Below are 19,994 nucleotides of genomic sequence, written 5' to 3'. Positions count from 1 at the left end.
TATATTAGATAGAGTTCTTTTTGCTTCCTCATCGAGGAAGCTTTGTGACGATGAAAATTTTTTTTTTTCCAATTTTTAATGTCAATGTGCTCAAAATGTTCCAAAACATCAAAAAATCATATCTAGAAAAAATATCCGGATGTGTGTGTGTGTGTGTGCGCGCGTGCGTGTGTGTATGTTATGGCGCTGCAAAATTTAAACGCTTATAACTCGGAAACGGTTTGAGATACAGGGCTACCGTTTTGCACAGATGTTAATCTATACAAGATCTTCATTCTCTGATAATTTTGTCAGAATTTGTAAAAAATTACGAATCTGACGACGTTTTGAAATTTTCATAAAAAGGGTGTTGAAGCTCTAACTTTCGAAAATTTTAAGATTTATTAATAATTTTTTTTTATAAATAGACTATCAGAATAGGAAGGTTGGTATTGAATTCGGGGAATATCGGTTGAGCGGTTTAAATTTTATGACATTTTGAATTTTACGAAAATATGAGTTTTTCAAAAAATCGTCTAACCGCTTCAATTTTTGGAAATTTTATAAGATATTGTGTATAAGTCTATACTTCCTCTATACTTTCCAGCAAAGTTGTCTGAATTATTTAATTTCAATGTAAATAGAAAAACGATGAAAATTGAAAGTTGCAAACTGTTTTTTCTGATGGCTCGTCATTTAGTTTTTTTTTTTATCCATTTAAACAAAGAGATAAATTAAAGTACGTAAAAGAGGGTAGAGAAAATACATTATTTCCTTGTATACAAAAAAAAATGCTGTAGATTAAAATTTGCAAATTGCTTCCTCAAGATGGTCAAGATGCACGATGCTCGAAGCTTCCTCCATGAGGAAGCCAAAATTAAAAATATAGCACCCCATAGAGTAAGCTTTATGGGATAATAAATATGAAGAAACGAAGAAGCAAAACTCATGGCATAAAATTCATCAAATGATTATCGTTTAATGTCAATAAAAAAAAAAAAAAAAAACAGTACAGTCACTTGTTTTATTCAAAGATACATATATCTATGTACGTATGCGTATAGATGAGTTTTGAAGTATCATGCATCATGTATTGCACATATTTTCTCTTTTTTCTTATATAAAAATCATACTAAATTTACGGTTGGTATAAAAAACGTTGCAAAATGAATTATTAAACCAACCGATCGAGATGAAAAATTTTTGCTCGATTTTCGATAGCAGTACGATATGTGGTAGTACACTAAAATATAAAATGACTGGTTTTGTTTGGTCATTGGGCCGGAATATTCGACTGATTGTGAGTTGTTTGTGTAAAAACGAGAAAAACGAAAGACCATCAATACTTTGCTTTCGTCAGTCTCTCATGGGTAAAACCGAGAAGTCAGGGATGAAATTCTTTCTTCAGGTTCTCGGCGAGTTTGTTTATAAATTCGAAAGTTTCAAGATAATCTTTCCTGGTGACTTTGTCCATGCCCTTGATGCAAATTGCGAGATCTTTGGTCATGAAGCCCTGTTCGATCGTACTGATGCAAACTCTTTCAAGGGTTTCAGCAAACTTTTCTAAAGGCTTGTTATTGTCGAGTTTGGCGCGATGAAGAAGACCTCGGGTCCACGCGAAGATCGAAGCAATTGGATTGGTAGAGGTCTCCTTTCCCTGTTGGTACTGACGATAGTGGCGAGTGACAGTTCCGTGAGCAGCCTCAGCTTCAACGGTACGTCCGTCAGGACACAAAAGCACCGAGGTCATAAGGCCCAGCGAACCGTAGCCTTGAGCCACGGAATCGGATTGTACATCCCCGTCGTAATTTTTGCACGCCCATACGAAACCACCGTTTGATTTCATCGCGTAAGCTACCATATCATCGATCAAACGATGCTCGTACCAGATTCCTTCAACTTCGAACTTTGTCTTGTATTCGGCATCGTAAATTTCTTGAAAAATATCTTTGAATCTACCGTCGTATTTTTTGAGAATAGTGTTTTTCGTTGACAAATAAAGTGGATACTTTCGGGAAAGAGCATACTGGAAGGAACTGTGAGCAAACGCTCGAATACTCTCATCCGTATTGAACTGAGCTTGTGCTATACCCGCGCCCTTGAACTCGTGCACCGTGTGATGAATCTTCTGACCGTTTTCTCCTGTCCACGTTATTTCCAACTTGCCCGCACCAGGGACCACGAAATCAGTCGCTTTGTACTGATCCGCGTGAGCATGCCTTCCTATTATTATCGGTGTATTCCATCCAGTTACCAAACGAGGAATGTTTTTGCATATTATTGCTTCGCGGAACACCGTTCCACCGAGAATGTTACGAATCGTTCCGTTTGGACTCTTCCACATTTGCTTCAAATTGAATTCCACTACTCGATTCTCATCCGGTGTTATCGTCGCGCATTTTATACCGACGTTGTAACGCTTTATCGCCTCTGCACAATCTACCGTCACTTGATCAGACGTCGCATCGCGATTTTCGATTCCTAAATCGTATGTATGAAGATCTATGTCCAAATATGGTAGAATTAACTTCTCCTTTATCGAGTCCCAAATTATCCGGGTCATCTCATCCCCAAGAACATCCACTACAGCTCCTGCCTGTAATTAAAATCATTCCTCGTGAATAATCTGTGTCTTGTATATCAGTGCCGCCGGGTCATGCCCTTTTCGTTTTTTACAACCACTCGCTAAAATCCTTTTCTTTCATTTTACCGGATCTGAAAAAAATTCTCCTATACAGCGATATCTCCGTTACTTCTTGCTACAGCAAAACTTGAAGAATTCTTCAAATTGCTCCTCCTCATTCAGGATCGATTGCTCAATGCATCCCAATTTTAATGTGTTTCAAATCATAATTATTTTTTTTTGTTACAGACAAAAGAGAGAATTTTCCTGCTGTTGTTTTACCCAGATAAGTTTCTCTCAGAAGATAAACGGGTTTCGAATGGAACTTTATTGCTTATTTCAAAATAAAGTACATTCTTAAGTCATTCTTCGATATAAATCATGTTGATGATTTTTATATGATTGGAACACAATGAAACTTTTGGTTTTATTTTACAGTACTATTTCAAGTTTTTGTACATTTTTGTCTAAAAATTCAGATAAAATTTTAGAGCGTAAAATAAGAGATAAACTTGTACCGCTTATCAACAATGCAGATTTTCACAATTATGTTATGAGTTTCGTTCAATACTGGTGTAACACGCGTTTCAGTAGCCTTCGGCAATGATTATTTTTTTCTGTTATATCGAGTTGAAATATCATTGACATTGCGTCAGAAAAAAATGTCTTATCGTAGCGAATGATTTGTGTCATTTTGCAAGAAAGTTGCAAAACTATGAAAGTATGATACTCCTATGAAAAGATGACTTCTTACTAAACTCTGATAAGCTCTACACCTTTAAGTATATTATAAGATAAAAGGATTATAAATAAATTTCTATAAACCAAAAAAAAAAGTGCAATATGAAAAATTTGTCTTGTTTTTCCAGAGTCCGACATTTATTTGCAGTGTTATGCTGAAAATAGATGTAATATTTGTTATCCCTGAATTTTTATCTCTGAGAAATACTTAGAAAGTAATAGAACACGCCTTTCTGCTGGTTTTAACTATGTAACAATATGTAGAAACCATTCTGATAAGAGAATACAGAATGCGGAATAAGTTTGTATCAATATGGAATAAAATTTTCTGATCGTGACATAGCACTTTCAGTCTTTCCATTTTATAATATTCATGAGAATTTAATTTCACAGTCCGATCGGAAGACTGCAAAAACGAGATGTCATCATAGATAACGAATATAACTGTCTAGCCTTATAAGAAAATATATCATCCAAAATATTCATGTTTATGAATAAATTAGAAAAATATGTATATATATTCGTATATAGGCGAAAGTGTAAGAACTGAGAAAAATATTTATTTACGTTTCAGTCGATCGGATCTTCTATGATAAAAAAATCTTGTGTGACAGTTTTCTCATAACTCACCTTAATTTTAGCCATGATAACAGACGATACACTGAAATTTCTGACAAGTGAACAACTTGTTCGATCGGCACTGAGTACTGTCGACGATAAAATTGATGAATTCGTCCGCAGCGATATTAATTTGCTTGTGGTATAAAGTCGAGCGACAGCTGCTTTTATAAAATTCGTGTTCGTCTTGGACACACAGTGCAGCAGGATAGACATGGCAACCTACTTTGCCGGTGACTTTCGTTCTCTCTTACTCACTTCTCCTCCCACGAGCTTACTGTCTTTGTTTCTCAACTGAAGCCTACCCTTTCTCTCGCGCACGTTCGAAAACACGATGTTCTTCTCTTTTCAAATATTATTCTTCCCTTTCTCCTTCACGTTTGTCCGCTTGAGTGTACCTGTTTGACAGGCGCGTTCCCCACCAATAATACCGTTACAGAACTGACTTTTTTTCTCCTTATTCGCTGGACGTCTTGGCTTTCGTTCGAGGTCACTATCTCTACATGTAAGCGCAACGCTCTTCAATAGTAAATGGAACTTTAAACGCCCGTTTGGATGCAACCACCTCGTGTTAATTTCTTACTTTTTTTCAGAAATAGCTGGCGCTATATGCTACGCACATGCGAGAACTTTGGAGTTTGAACTCGCCTGTATATGTGATTCTATAGACATATATACGCAAGAATGAATGATAACGAGGAATAAATACATAACTCACTGGTACAATAATAAACGAGCACCGGCACTGCCAATCGTAGCTCTAGAACTGATCGAAATCTTAGTTTTCCAACTTCTGTACGGCAAAAGGTGTAATAAAAAAATGTTCACTCTTCTCGCCTCTCTCACATGCGCATCTTTTCAACATCAACGTTACATCACACATATTCCAACTCTTATCAGTATGCGACAACATTTTTACCGTATTTATCAGCGACGAAAATGACTTTGGTTTCTTCTCAAAATGATAACAATGCAGCATTGATTCATACAATACACATAGCGTGAAACGTGAAGCGCTTAATGCATTTCCTCAGTTTTGAATTAAATTTCCACGGATCATATTCCGTTTAAGGATTTCTTGTAGTGCACTTTAATTAAAAAATATTATTCAATAATAATTTTTATGCCACTCCGGAAATTCAGGCGCATTTGGAATATGACCATCGCACTGATGATTTTCGAAATATAATGAAATCGAAAAAAATATCATTTAAAAAAAAACATTTAACTCGTCTCATCAAAATAATTATGATTTTTCTAATAACTAAACACGTAGATTATTTTTCAGACTCATGATATCTTTTAATCTTTTACTGGCATATTTTCAATTCGGTGTATATCGGCAAATAAGTTTCGTGCACGCATGTGATAATATATGTTTTGAGTATTACGTCGCAGTGATAATGAAATTTAAAAAAAAAAATTGCCAGGGGGTCTCTCGTCGATAAACTTTGTCATATAGAGCCGATAAGCCTATACAAATTTAAGTGATTCGGGCGCGGAGTAGGTTATGAATTTTTAACGTTGCATATAAAACGTTCCAAATTCGCGTCATACATTTTTCGACAAAAATATTTTTGCTATACTTATGAAATCAAAGCTTTTTTCTCATATGATGAGAAAAAAAAATGGTAAATATTCAGAATACGGGCCTCACCTCCGATCGTGCTAATATTTTTATATGTTATTCTGGGCGTGCTCCCGAGCAATTTTATGTATAACACCGTCACACAAAAAAAAAGTGGTCAGTATCTAGAACCGGACCAATCAATCTTTACGTATTTTGACCCGCTGAATCCGAATCCGGGGTTAGATTGGCCAATCTACCTCCAAAATTTTGAGTAAATTCCAAAAATTCGCAAAAATTGCGGAAAATCGCTGTTAAAAGCATGATAAAAGTTTTCTTCGACCTTAATCGGATATGTTGTTTATGTAATTTGATGCGCTGAATCTGAATCTGGAATCAGATCAGCTGATACACTCCCACAATTTTGAGTAAACTGCAAAAATCGCTAAAAATGGATCAAAATCGCTATGATGAGTATGGGAAGAATTTTATTGATTTAGATCGAATACGCTCTTTTTGTATTTTGATACGCTGAAACCGAAACCGGGCGTCTATTTAACTCGTACGTCTCCAAAATTTTGCTTCCATGGAAAAAAATCGGCTAAAATTGTTCTTTACAAATTTCGAGTAACTCAAATCTGAATTCGGTGGCTAGTAGTCCCCATCATGCATACTTCTGCCGAAGATCGTGAAAAATATCAAAAATAGTAAAAATCGTCAAAAAATAGTTTTTTAGATGTTTTAAGGTAATTCTATCGCTTAAGACTTATAGTAATTAATATTATTGACATATGGAAAAAAGTTATTTCTTATAAGTAAAATTTTCCATATGTAATCCTTTAAATGAATGTTCGTACTGAATTATAAAAATTAAAAAAAAGTTAGTCCAACGATTCACGTAGTATTCCCAGGTTTACGTTTGGCAACACCGGTTCTCTCCGTCTTTTTCTACTCGACCACTCGTGAGTGTTTTTTTTTGCTGCTTTTTTCTGCTGATCCAAGGAGACTATAGGTTAAGGAAGTACCCTCGGTAAATTAATTAATAAACAGAAAATTATAAAAATTTGTAAAGATGTCAAAATCTTTCGAGAAATGACTCGGTTAAAATTTTGTGACCTTATTTGGTTGACTTTGAAAAGAGATATCAATGAAAGTAGTTAACATATGGAGTCTTATGTGAATCTGTGATTCCAGACGCACTCTTTAATTTATAACGTTGAATTTAACAAACAGATTTTGATAAAATTTGGAGAAGATATAAACGAATGTTTAATGAACATTTTTCTTTTTGGAAAACATGCAAAGCTTGCTTGTGTTGTAAGAAATGACTGGAAATGAGACAAGGTTTTTGAGCAACACGCAAATGTGGCAACACCGCAGAATTGTTGGTTATGGCGCTTCATTCGAATATAAGTTACAGCAAGCACTTTCGAAACTGTCTGAACATGCGCAAATTAAGTCAACGATAGAAACAAAGTATTGCAAAAGAATTATTTTACATTTGTAACGAACATTTTGTGTGTTTCATGCATCAATTATTTTCGGAAACAATAAGAAATAGAAAATATGAAAAGAAGACACCGACAATTTAATCATTTTTAAAGTCTTCTTTGAGGTTAGGGATGTTTCTTTTCCCGTACACACTTCGGATTTCTTTAACCACTGATGAAAAAAGAAACACGCAGAAGCTGGGTACTGGCCGATTGTAACCTTTCCTATACGCGACTATACGTAGATTCAATGCTTGTACGTGAGCATGTACACTAACCCAGGGGCTACGGTGTTGCCGAAATATATGCTACGTTACTCATATTGAAGACTAAAAGTCTCTGACTCACTACGTACCGAGGGTACTTCGTGTGATACGGAGATTGGACTCCTTACCTTATAGTCTCCTTGATGAGAATGTAAATTAGGGCGGGTTGTTCGAACTTCTAGGTAAGCCTATCTGACATTTAAAGGTCTACAAGTCAATGCTTTTACCCGCCAGATAAGCTACCTAGAAGTTGGAACAACCCGCCCTTAAGATGATGGATCAGTCGGTAATCACAACCGTGAGTGCGAGAGAAATGGCTGCAAATTTTGAAAAGGAAATTTTTCCACATCGTTCGTCTGATCGAAAAAATAAAAATGTCATCGGATTTTTGCGATCGTGCTGCGTACGATGACATTTTTATTATTTTAATCGGACGAACGATGTCAAAGAGTTTCGATTTCAAAAATTCGAAGTGTGATTACCGACTGATCCATCATCTTAATCATTGAAATTTATATTGGGATCTGACAAAATTCGTGAGACATTTGGTGTTGAATTTTCCAACTATAACCGGAGTGCATTGCTCATTGATACATATATAAATTAAAATTAGTGTTTTTGCGCAAAATTAAACAAAAATGGGAGTAGGTGTGTTTACACCTCGCGAATAATCCAAAAAAAGAAAAAAATAAAATAGAAAAAGAAAAAAAAAGAAAAAGGAAGATTCAATGACTAGGAATTGAACCGGACGATCGACAAATATCACTTTTTGTTAAAACTACCATTGTTTATCCTAAATATTTATAACTAATGCTATATTTACACGGTGAGCCTATACCATACACGGGCTTAACCTATATATGCGATTGCACCCTCATCTGCGCCATTTTAATTTTAGGCCACGCCTCCATGTCAGATCCCAATAGCGAAGAATAAAATACCATTTAACTTCAAAATTTCTCGTTTATCCCCCATGAATAATGGCAGTTTTCTCCGACACTCCGACGTAGTTCAAACTCATGTTTTTTTTCATATAGTTTCGAGATAGGATGAACTGAGTTTAAAGGTTTAAACTTAGATTAACGTCGGAGAAAACGGCCATTGGTAACCTTTAAAAACTTGTATGAATATAAGGAAGCAAAGGCAGTGTTTTCATGAATTTAAGTGATCAAGCACGAAGCACGATGCACAACAAGGAGACTATAGAGAAGGAGTCCAATCTCCGTATTGGGCAGTATTGGGCGTCTGTTAGAAAAACGTCCGTGAAAATGTCGGGAACCCGGGTTCGAGCAACGGCCACTCGCGTCGCATTGTCGTTTGTGTACGGATATATATAGTAATAAAATCAATGTCGTTGGTGAAACTGACCGCCATGGCGGTGGAATCGTGGATTCAAAGAGCTTTCGCGTCTGTCAAAAATTGTTGAATCAACGATTATGAGTGCTCGTAATCGAAAATACTAATATGTATTGTAATGATATTCTCCAGCAACGTAAAACCCTGTGCTTTACACATTCAAAGTATCAGCTGATCTCCCCTCGTATTGCTAAGAAAACCATAGCATCCGGGAAATTGCCGGTTCACATACTCATGTCGAAAGAAATTTTTTCTGTCACAAATTTTTTTTTGCATGATATTTATGAATATTTTAAAATTATATTGATAACTATAGCTTTTGTGATCACAGTTACTGTTGCGGCCCGGATAAGCCAGTAGCATTTTCTGCCGTTTTGAAAATCATTAGCTTACGTGGTGTAATATGGTTTAATGACAGGCTCATACTCGTGGAATCCGCGGTTCGAATCCTCTTTTGTTTTATTTTTTTTTCATCATAGATAGTTATTGTTCTTTGACTATAGCAGAAATTTTAAAAAATCAATTGATTTTGTTGAATTATGTTTTTTTTTTATTCATTCATATAAAAAATGACTGCAATATGTTAATTTATTTTAACAACAACAGTCACTGTGTCAGTGTATTCCATTTTACAAAGATAGGTTAGACCACGGTTAGACCTACAAAAACTATCAACAGTGTCAGCTGGCAGCAACGCATGCGCGTGATAACGTGTACATAATACGCATGCGTTAACCCGTACAGTACCTATAACAGCGCCACTCGAGAGGAACCCTCTTTCCCGACACATTTACGGACGTGCCCGAGGACTCCTTCCCTATAGTCCCCTTGATGCACAACATCACGAGGTAGCTCTCGCTTTTTCATAGCACATTATATATCAATATCATCGCGGTGTGGAACGTGTGGAAGCAGCAGCAGCAGCCATGCACACAATGTCAAAATTTCATGTACACGTGATCACGATCACATGATCGGCGGTGCGGATTCTGCGTAGACTTCCGTGGTGCGAACCATACTTGTTTTTTTGACAAAATTAGACGGAAAAGGGGTATACATACGAAAGCGTCCACCCAATCCAATAACAACAAAAAAACGGACAGTACAATAAGTCCGCGTATCTCAATATCAAAGCAGAAGAATAAAATATAGCTTCGATAAAAAAAGGTTGAAAATGAATTAACAAACGATGTGGATAGTTGTTAAAAAAGGAATACAGCCGTGAATTTTTCTTCACTGCATACACGAATGAACTCGTTGAGCATCGAGGATTATCAAGAATTTGACGCCTTAGAGATGGTGAGTTGATTCTGCCAAAAAAAACCAACACGAAATAATTTCGTCTCCATTTCTCAACGCCCCCTACCCGTGTGTATACATTATTTTCTCATATTTGCATACGCGTGAAGAAAAGAACAAAGTGAAATCGTAAACTATATATATATATATTGACGTATACGAGTAGTGACCACAGATTTTCGGAACGTCAATTCCTCAGACGTACCGCGTATTTTTAGTTAAATGACACCTGATTGGGTTACATATCGCGAATCTCATTGTACCCGATAAAGAATTATAAACTGCTAGCACTTCTTTCGTTATAGATTTCGTATTACATATACCAGACAATGAAAACAAGAAAACCACTGATTTGCATTTTAGAATTGAAATATGTCGGATTACGATAAATTATTCGATCGCCATATGCTTAATTGAACAAATTCATGGTAATAATAATATATGCCTACATATATACATTCAACCTGTATTCGTACGTATGCATAAAGTTCCTCGAATGACGTCGATTTCGTATTCGTGGTGCAGTATATACGATGGTATCAGTAGTTCCTATTTGGAATGTGTATTGTGTTAATCCCCAAGATAGAGGATTATATTAAACTTCATCTTCCTGTCTTTCTCTCTCTTTCTCCCTCCCTCCTTTCTCTTTCTCTCTTGATGTTTACGGGCAATTTTCGATGTTCAAACGTCATTATTAGCTCGAATCGAGAATGGACAATCAAAGAATCTTCTTATGTGATTAAACAATCTCTTTACTCGTCTAGTTTCAAGGTGGGTTGTGAGCTTCTATGGAAAACCATATTTTTCAGAAACACAATATGGACCATTTTTTTTTTTTATTTATCAAGATCTATTCATTTTGCATACTCACTTTGCTGGATGCTATTCCTTTTTTGTTTGCAAATATTTAGAGAGTTGAGCAAAAGAATTATAATGTGCGTATGTATGTGGCTGAATCCAGATTGACATGAAGATATGGAGAAGTTTCCGCTGAAAGGTACTTCGTCATCGACATCGACTGTGGCAGTTCATCCTGCCGTACCCACATCTTATAACTCCGTAGATGCTCAGGTAGGCACTTATTGCACAATCTCAGTATCCTTCATTTCATTACCGAAGACTTGGATTCCTTTTCTCATTTGTTCTTTACTTAGATCTTCTGTTTTTCTTTCTGTGTCTCGACTGCCTTGCTTTGGTCTAAAATGGGTAGAGTCAAGAAGCACATGCACGCACATGGCTCCGCTTTACATTTTATTTTCTATTCTCGTTTGACATTCTAAGCACTGGAGAGAAAGTGAAGATTGTGTCAAAACGAAACTGTATTTGGACGGTATTCGTTGAAATATCAATCCTCAACCCCTTTTCTAGAAGCTCGTTCTCACGCAGGTGCTACATTAAACGTCTGCGCGATCCACATCTCAAGCAGCGAACTCTATCCCACCGTACACCGGATACAAAGAACCCTTAGCTGGTCTCATTATTTATAATTCCTGTAAAGATAATCAGGTTTTCACGAGACAGTAAAGCAAAAAGAATACACGCTTCATCCGAAGTGTGAGAAGGAGAGAAAAACATCCAGAGACTCTGGCATTCATAACGCATTGAACACGTTGTACCTTGAGAGAACTAACACGTATATCGAATTAGAAAATATTTGTGACGGCTTGAGAGCTGCGAACAACAGCAGTCAGCCGTTTTCACGAGGGCCACCGGTAAAATACAAACTCAGTAGCATTTAGATCTTATAAACAAAGGAATAGACACCTCGAAACATTCTAGTCCTGAAATTAATTATTAAGAATGTGACTAATTCAGAATAACAGATGCTCAAGCATGTCCTTAACAATTAATTATTACAAAGAGTCGATATTTGTTTCGAAACTTGCACGCTCTATTTATGGTCGTTATCCCAACGTTAATTATAATTAAAAAAAAAAAAACTAATTATTTCTTATAAAATTAATGACTCGTTACTTTGTCCAAGTCTCTCTCTCTCTCTTTCTCTCTGAGCTTGCAAGAGGTTCGATATTGCTATGAACAGCGTAAATATAAACGTATACTTAGTTTTATATATTCTGTATATGTATACATATTCTAAAGTATGTAGCAAAAAGTGTGTATGATGAATTATTCAATTTTATCATTTCAGACAATAAGCGCCATAGATTCTGGTAATTCCGGCGATGCAAGATTGCAAAACAGCGCTTTAAGACGAGGAGGAAATTTTAGTAGCGACGAAGACATGCTGGATGTAAATCATCAAACAGGCTCACATCAAGGGGGTAACAATGCCTACACAGATCGTAGCATTCGCCTTGACGATTCATCGTCGCATTGTAAGACTATTCGCAACACATTCCAAAAGTTATCATTAGAATTACTGGAATGTGCATAATCATTCGATTTTTTCATTTGAATTCTGGAAAATTATTCTGAACTTTTGAATCTACGTTTTTTCGGTTTGATTTGAAAGAAAAATTTTCTTTATTTTTCTTGCATTCTTCAGGCTCGTTTGTCTCTTAGTTTCAGCCGATTCTGACGATATACCAGGAATCGGCCAGTACGAGGATTTCCACACGATAGATTGGCAACGTGACATAGCCCGCGATCGCATGAGACACAGATACATCGTTAAAAAGAAACACGATTCTATTTGTGATTTGGTGAAAGGTGCACTCGACGCGTCATCGGGATGGCTTTGCGTTTTGTTTGTTGGCCTTTTCACAGGTGTAGCTGCTGGAATAATAGATATAGGTGCGTCCTGGATGACGGATCTGAAATTTGGTATTTGTCCTCAAGCTTTTTGGCTCAATAAGGAACAATGTTGCTGGAGTTACAACGAGACTACTTTCGATGGCGGAAATTGTTCTCAGGTGAATATTTTCGTGATTACAATAGCTTTGAAGATTTTTCGACAGAGAAAAATGGATTGGCAGCTTTTGTTTTCATTCAACTATAATTCAACACTTAAAACTCGCCATCTTATGTTGACCATATAAATGACAAAATACGAATTTGCTATATTTCAGTGGCTACCATGGCCCGAAGTCTTCAGTCGTTCGAAAAATGGAGCAGGACCTTACATAATCTCATATATGTTTTACATTGCGTGGGCTCTCTTGTTCGCATCACTTTCGGCATCCTTGGTGAGAATGTTTGCTCCATACGCATGTGGTTCCGGTATACCCGAGGTATTTTTTCACTTCTAATATTCTTAAACCAACTCATAACCGAGAAGAGAAATGTTGACAAAAAAATGTAATGAGCGAATGAATCACAAATATTTCGTAGATAAAAACTATACTCAGTGGTTTCATTATTCGTGGATATTTGGGTAAATGGACACTAATCATCAAATCCGTCGGCCTCATACTCTCCGTTTCGGCCGGTTTGAGTTTGGGCAAAGAAGGACCGATGGTTCACATAGCTTGCTGCATCGGAAACATATTTTCTTATTTATTCCCAAAATACGGTCGAAACGAAGCGAAAAAAAGGGAGATTTTGTCAGCTGCTGCAGCAGCTGGTGTGTCAGTCGCTTTTGGGGCACCCATTGGAGGTGTTTTGTTCAGCTTGGAAGAGGTAAGAATTGCTTTAAGTAGTCTAAAGTAATTTTATTATGGTAGCAAATTAAACTCAAACAATGATAACGAACGAACTTGACGTTATCCAACTATTCGATAGAATGTCATTTAATCATTGTTGTTTCGTTACAAAAATGATTATCTTTCGCTAATAATGAAATCAAAATATTAACTTTAAAATCATTTAATTTATTCACATATCAAAGGTTATTCAAACATTTTGAAAATTAAGAGTTATGGCTCGATGAAAGACAGAAGAACGTAACAAAATTACGAGGGTCCATTATAAATTATTATCTATAATATACACGAAATCCTGACAGCCGTCATCGTGAAATATGGGAAATATTTTTACATTTGAAGCACATAAAAACAATGTACAACATGACAGCATGGAAAGTAATGATTTAACTTGGACTTTTCAGGTCAGTTATTACTTCCCTTTGAAAACATTGTGGCGATCATTCTTTTGCGCTTTGATAGCAGCATTTGTTTTGCGTTCAATAAATCCGTTCGGCAACGAGCACTCGGTATTGTTCTACGTGCAGTATAACAAACCATGGATATTTTTCGAGCTGATACCATTCGTGATGCTAGGAATTATCGGAGTGAGTAAATAGAAAAAAAAATATACTTTTGAAAAGAAATTTTATTATTTTTTTCGTTTATTTCTCGAATTGTCTCAACGGTTTCATATTTGCAGGGTGTAATCGCGACTCTGTTCATCAAAGCCAACTTGTACTGGTGTCGTTATCGAAAAACATCGAAACTCGGTCAGTATCCGGTGACTGAAGTTTTGGTCGTAACTGTCGTCACGGCCATTATCGCATATCCAAATCCATATACGAGGATGAGCACAAGTCAACTGATTTATCTATTGTTCAGTCAATGTGGTGTTTCGAACGCTGATATGTTGTGGTGAGTTTAACTTTTGGGGAGTTTCCTCTTGGGAAACATGTTGAAATCAAAAAAGAAATAAATATGGCTTGAGAATATACGAAAACTGATCGAAATAACGTAATAATGGGGTTCGCTTGTGTCCCTTTGTTTAATTGAAAATCAATTACTGCTATTTCCGTTTCACCAGGGCCAAAACTATATAACAAAATGCGTTTAATGATTGCAATGGCAAAAAGAGATCAGAGAGTATAAAAATTCATGTCATTAAAAAACTAGTAATTCGAGAGTAACCTTCAATAAATGAGTCTTTTCTGTTTCAGTGATTATAATCGAAATTTTACGAACGTCAATTCAGCGATCGAAAGTGCCGCCGCAGGGCCCGGTGTTTACAACGCTGTGTGGCTATTGGTCTTGACGCTTTTTCTCAAACTGATTATGACAATATTCACATTTGGCATAAAAGTACCGTGCGGTCTCTTTATCCCATCACTTTGTTTGGGTGCGATCGTTGGACGTATCGTTGGTATAGGAATGGAACAACTCGCCTACAATTATCCACATATTTGGATGTTCAGCGAGGAGTGTTCTACCGGTGTTGGCTGTATAACGCCAGGATTATACGCAATGGTTGGTGCGGCTGCCGTTTTAGGTGGTGTGACTAGGATGACCGTGTCTTTGGTCGTCATTATGTTCGAATTGACCGGCGGTGTCAGATACATTGTTCCTCTGATGGCTGCCGCTATGGCGAGCAAGTGGGTCGGCGATGCACTCGGTAAACAAGGCATTTACGATGCTCATATCGGACTCAATGGGTATCCATTTTTGGATAGTAAAGAAGAATTCCAGCATACAACCCTTGCCGCAGATGTTATGCAACCCAAGTACGTATAACATTCGTCCATTCTGTGATATTCCATTCCAATTTTCACACGTACACTTGTTATTTTTTATTTTCATACCAAAGTTACGTCGATGTTTTTTGTTTCAACGGGACTTTTTTCGCATCTCAGAGCCCTTTTAAAAATGATGGGAAGAGAATATTTGAACTTCTTTTTGAAAATAATTGGAACGTGCAGATTTCAACCCTCTTTCAAACCCTAAGAAAATTACGTGGTATTTTTGTGGTATCGATTTGGTTATTTAAAAATCGTAAACTTCAATTTTCACTACAGACGAAACGAAGCTCTGCACGTTCTTACCCAAGACTCAATGACTGTCGAAGACGTTGAAAATTTGCTGAAAGAAACGGAGCACAACGGTTTTCCGGTTATTGTCTCGAAAGAGTCACAATACTTGGTCGGTTTTGTACTGAGAAGAGATTTGAATCTTGCTATTGCAAATGCAAAAAGAATGATGGAAGGTATTACCAGGCAGTCACCAGTGATTTTTACCAGCGGTAATAACCTCCAGGTTCATTCACCAGCTCCCCTGAAACTCAAGAAAATTCTTGATATGGCACCGATAACGATCACCGATCAAACTCCGATGGAGACCGTAGTTGATATGTTTAGAAAATTAGGTCTCCGACAAACCCTTATTACACACAATGGGTAAGTATAATCTTTTCATACTTCATTCTGAGATGTGCAAAACATGATGGAATTTCTTTCAATAAATAATCAATATATCTCAATATACAAAGATGATTCAACAAGTTAATCTGCTTTTCATTGACGCAATTCCTAGGAAATTTATAAATATTCAGAAAAAATTGCTAGCTTCATTCCATATGAAAGAAGAAAAGTTGTTCAGTATTGTAGCTCTCGAGTTTATAATTGTTGTTTTCATCCCATGAGAACTTTGATTGCAATCATATTTTTTTCGCCTTTCGCTTAAAAATCTTATGATTTCATTTTCAGGCGACTTTTGGGTGTAATTACGAAGAAAGATGTGCTGAGGCACGTGAAACAACTGGATAACGAAGATCCGAATTCCGTGTTATTCAATTGAAGGAAAGTGTTGACGTGTCATCATTTTTTTTCACCAAGGTCCATCCAAGGAGGAAGAGTTATGGAATGAAGTTTAGGTGCGACAACAAGTTGTATGAGGAACATGTTCAATTCGCTAATTGCCCGATTGTCGCTCAAACTTTGTTGATATACTCGTTTTCCTCGTTGTGCTTCTCATCGATGCGTTTATCAATGAAAGAACAAATTCGCGTAGTCCTTCTTTTCTCAATCTCTTTTTCTCGAAGAAATCTGAGATAAAAAATTTCAACAGATTCAGCTCGTCTTGCGAGCGAATGAAAAATGCAATCGATTCGTTACACATTGAATAGCGCTCGGATTTGTAATTATAAATTATATTTAGCTATTCCAGTTCCTCTGGAAAATCACGTCGAACATCACTTGCGCAAGCGTGTCAACGCTATATTTTTTTATTCAATGCCGCTGTATCACCCTACTGGCGATTGATAGTATTTTTTCTTCTTTTAACTGTATACATAATAGTCCACCTAAAATTTTATCAGCTGGTATCATACTTGAAAGTACGTGTTGATGGTGAATATTTAATTCAGAACGGTTATTTGGTTTTCGAGATGATGCAAAGAAGGGTATCTCCATTTGAGCTCGGACTTGTATACTGTAGTCGTGTAGAAGCGAAACTCATTTGTTAAGACGCAGCTCTTGCTTCTTATCATACGTTTTCCGTAACTTCATTTTACAACTTTTGAAATGAAACAAATAAGTACGATGAAATTTTTCTTCTATCAAGTACCGTAGTGTTTACCGAATCTGCTACTCGAATTGAGGCGATATCAACATTTCCATCTTTCCTCAAATTCGACACCAAACAACCTTCGATTCACGTTTATTTTTATTACACATCCTATTTATCCATTATTGTCAGTGAGCAATCTCCACAATTAATATTTTGAAAAAAAATATTTCAACAAGAAACACATGCATTCCAATTATTTTTCGGTGTTTTCGTTTTTCCACTCCAGAGCAAACAAACAGTCCTTCTGACTCAATTCTGCAGTCCTTTAATCGCACCTATCGGTTGGTATCAATCCTTTTGTAGTTTGAATTTATCCATCACTATTGTCAGAGATACCGATCTTCCGTTTGCAATGAAATACTCTACGCGTGTGTAATAATCCAGTAGAGTCGAATACCATTTTCTTAATTTTTTCATTACGAAGCAAATATGTATGGGAAAGTCGCATTTAGAAATTATTCAAAGATTAAAATACAAAGTAACAATTTCGAAAATAAATTTCGACTTCGTTCTCATGTCGTGCTCCTTTTTGTGTGCGTCCAATCGTTTTATTTTTACGTGATTCGGTCCAAACAGTTTGCGTCTGGAATCTGGAATAAAAACAACATATATTACTATTAAAATATTGTAGAAATTCATCGGCGCAACCTATTGTTTTTTCTCTACTGTATTTTAAACATACACTACCGACCAAAAGTTTCCGGACAAAAATCTGGAAAAGTTCCCGCGCTCTTTTTTGTGCCACGACACCGGTAGTGAATATATCTGGATGTAACAAAATGCATTTTAAAGAGGAGACATTAGGCTTCAATCCGATTTTTTTTTAAGTCTCTACGACTTTTTTTACGTTTAATACGTTATTTTGAAAACGTTCGTTTTTCGGCATTATTTTTTTCGTTTTCAACTGGACCGCGTTTTGAGATTAAATTCTTGGTCCTCAATTCTGCGAGCGAGCCCTCCATGACACAAGCCTCAGCTTCAATTTTGTTTTTGAAAAAGTTTAATGCGATTTTTTTTCGCAGAGTTATCTCATTTTTAGCAAAAAAAGACAAACTTTAGAAATTGCCGTGTACCGCGAGAACTATTAGATTTCAACGGATGTTTCAAGAGTCAAAAAAGTTCCGTCTGGGATTGTTTTAATCGCTGAAATTTTTTTAGATTTTTTTTCAATTTTTCAGTGGAACCTGTGCATTGATCGTCATAAAGCGAAAACGATGAGGTTTTTGATACAACTTTAAGAGAGAAAACAGTTTCACTTTATCATTTCAAGTTCATTAACATTTTTTCCGATTTTTTTGCCAATTTGTTTGGTCCGTTAATTTTTACGTTTTTTTTATCTTTATTGGAGTTCGTTTCTTTAGAGTGTTCAAACGAGAGATCGTCTATCATTGCAAAGAAGACAAAATCGGGACTCGTCAGTAAATAATACACTCGACCACTGTCTACGACCCCAATGGTGATGATCACGGGCATAGTTCAACCGGGCGCGACAATGTCGAGGAGTAAGCATGGGCACACGATTTGGACACCGAGCACGTAGTCCTTGCTCTCGAAGACGATTTCGAATCGTTCAAGCCAAGATAATATATTGTTGAGGACATTGTCGACGATTCAAAATTTGATAAGCGATGGAATGTGCATGGGTTCCAACGAACTTCGCGAATGATTGCCCGGTCATTCCGCGCGGTGGTGGCCCGTCGTCTACCTTGACCCGAACGACGATCGTAATTGCCTGTCTCGTTGAATCGCGCATAGGCACGACTAAAAACGGACTGGCTTACTCCCATCGTTGCTGCAACTTTCAACTGACTACAGCCCTCTTAAAGAAGGGTAACAATGATTTCAAGACAAACTGTATGCCCTTGTTCAGAAAATCAAGTACAAGATTTAGACTTGAAAGTGAGGAGAGTCAATGAATAACGTTGTAATTTCTCTTACGTCCGACCATTGTCGGACGTAAAAGAAGCTATTACCGGCGGTAAATGACAGCGTCGTGAAAGAATCAAAATTTTTTTTTCACAATAGTAAAGCATTGTGAAGAAGCTGAGGAAAAAAAAATTTTTAATAACAATTTTTTCGGAAAACATTTTTTGTACAGATTTTTATGAGAGTTCAATGTTATTCATCCAAGAAATATGGATTGTCGTAAAAAGAAATGTTCTCAAGTTGAAAGAACGAATAAAAATTGAAAAATTGCTCTTTATGGTGACTTTCGGCAGAAACGAGAGATTTGAACATTTGTGGCACTAAGAAAAAAAAATTGTAGCACTTTGAAATTTTCAGGGTTTTTTCAAGACACTTTGAGGTTGAAATTTACCGGCAATATCCTTCGTTTACCCATTATATCCAACGTTATTCAAAATTATCCAAATATCCTTTAATTTGCCGTTTTTTACTTTTTTTTCGGTCAACATTATCACTTCGAAACATTTTATTTCGTGGATAATATTTGACACCATTTATAGAGAATCATTTGCAGTTTACAGAATCGTCCTTTCATTTTCTGTATGACCATTATTCCCTGAGTAATCAATCACCAAAGTCAAAAATGACTTTTTTGCTTTGATCGACGATAACTCTGCGAGAAATTATCGTACAGAGTTCGCAAGTAGATTAAATTAAAGGGAATTAAATTTTCTAAAAGACCATTATAATAGAACCACTTGGAAACATTTTTTAAAGTCCGTGCTCCGTTTTGAAAGACGAAAAAAATTTGACAATTTTTTTTCCGACGGTTTTCTTGGAATTACTCATGATCCGCTCGAGCCAAAAAAATTTCGAGCATAGCTCCGGAAACTTGATACTTAAATCTACAATTTTTTTTTTTTTTCTTAAATATTCTGTGCGATAATT

General features: G+C 36.3%; 2 protein-coding genes and 1 long non-coding RNA gene across 7 annotated transcripts; 2 read left to right on the top strand and 1 right to left on the bottom strand.

The window, feature by feature from the left end:
- Positions 1–984: 984 nt before the first annotated feature.
- On the bottom strand, positions 985–4,390 carry Idh (isocitrate dehydrogenase [NADP] cytoplasmic). The gene is made up of 2 exons (XM_043417954.1): positions 3,974–4,390; positions 985–2,575 (listed from the first exon to the last, which is right to left on the bottom strand). The coding sequence occupies exons 1-2, from the start codon at positions 4,175–4,177 to the stop codon at positions 1,364–1,366; spliced, it is 1,416 nt and encodes a 471-aa protein (XP_043273889.1). The 5' UTR covers positions 4,178–4,390; the 3' UTR covers positions 985–1,363.
- LOC122409993 (uncharacterized) lies at positions 4,358–4,786 on the top strand. The gene is made up of 2 exons (XR_006260828.1): positions 4,358–4,466; positions 4,555–4,786. It is a non-coding gene; the product is annotated as an uncharacterized lncRNA (long non-coding RNA).
- A 4,770-nt stretch (positions 4,787–9,556) lies between these two features.
- Positions 9,557–17,779, top strand: ClC-c (chloride channel protein 3). 5 transcript variants are annotated; one of them, XM_043417948.1, is made up of 11 exons: positions 9,558–9,939; positions 10,901–11,010; positions 12,089–12,275; positions 12,463–12,812; positions 12,969–13,130; positions 13,231–13,518; positions 13,946–14,128; positions 14,224–14,438; positions 14,741–15,301; positions 15,593–15,970; positions 16,280–17,779. In XM_043417948.1, exons 2-11 carry the CDS (start codon positions 10,915–10,917, stop codon positions 16,368–16,370), a joined length of 2,511 nt encoding a protein of 836 aa, XP_043273883.1. In that variant the 5' UTR covers positions 9,558–9,939; positions 10,901–10,914; the 3' UTR covers positions 16,371–17,779. The 5 variants fall into 5 exon arrangements, with proteins under 5 accessions (XP_043273887.1, XP_043273883.1, XP_043273886.1 ...); XM_043417951.1 differs by lacking the exon at positions 9,558–9,939 and adding an exon at positions 10,037–10,367; XM_043417950.1 differs by lacking the exon at positions 9,558–9,939 and adding an exon at positions 10,632–10,710.
- Positions 17,780–19,994: the final 2,215 nt, after the last annotated feature.

The sequence above is a fragment of the Venturia canescens genome, chromosome 4 (assembly GCF_019457755.1).
Source record: "Venturia canescens isolate UGA chromosome 4, ASM1945775v1, whole genome shotgun sequence".
NCBI lineage: Eukaryota > Metazoa > Arthropoda > Insecta > Hymenoptera > Ichneumonidae > Venturia > Venturia canescens.
The sequence above is the reverse complement of the archived record's forward strand: the minus strand, read 5'-3'. Positions and strand labels throughout refer to the sequence as shown.

Bases quoted from the DNA above. Each gene is read 5' to 3' on its own strand.
- Idh (XM_043417954.1), bottom strand. From the start codon at position 4,177: ATGTCTATCCTGCTGCACTGTGTGTCCAAGACGAACACGAATTTTATA. The intron at 2,576-3,973 runs GTGAGTTATGAG...TTTTAATTACAG, and splicing joins TTATCATGGCTAAAATTAAG to GCAGGAGCTGTAGTGGATGT.
- ClC-c (XM_043417948.1), top strand. From the start codon at position 10,915: ATGGAGAAGTTTCCGCTGAAAGGTACTTCGTCATCGACATCGACTGTG. The intron at 12,813-12,968 runs GTGAATATTTTC...GCTATATTTCAG, and splicing joins ATGGCGGAAATTGTTCTCAG to TGGCTACCATGGCCCGAAGT. The intron at 13,519-13,945 runs GTAAGAATTGCT...TGGACTTTTCAG, and splicing joins TTTTGTTCAGCTTGGAAGAG to GTCAGTTATTACTTCCCTTT.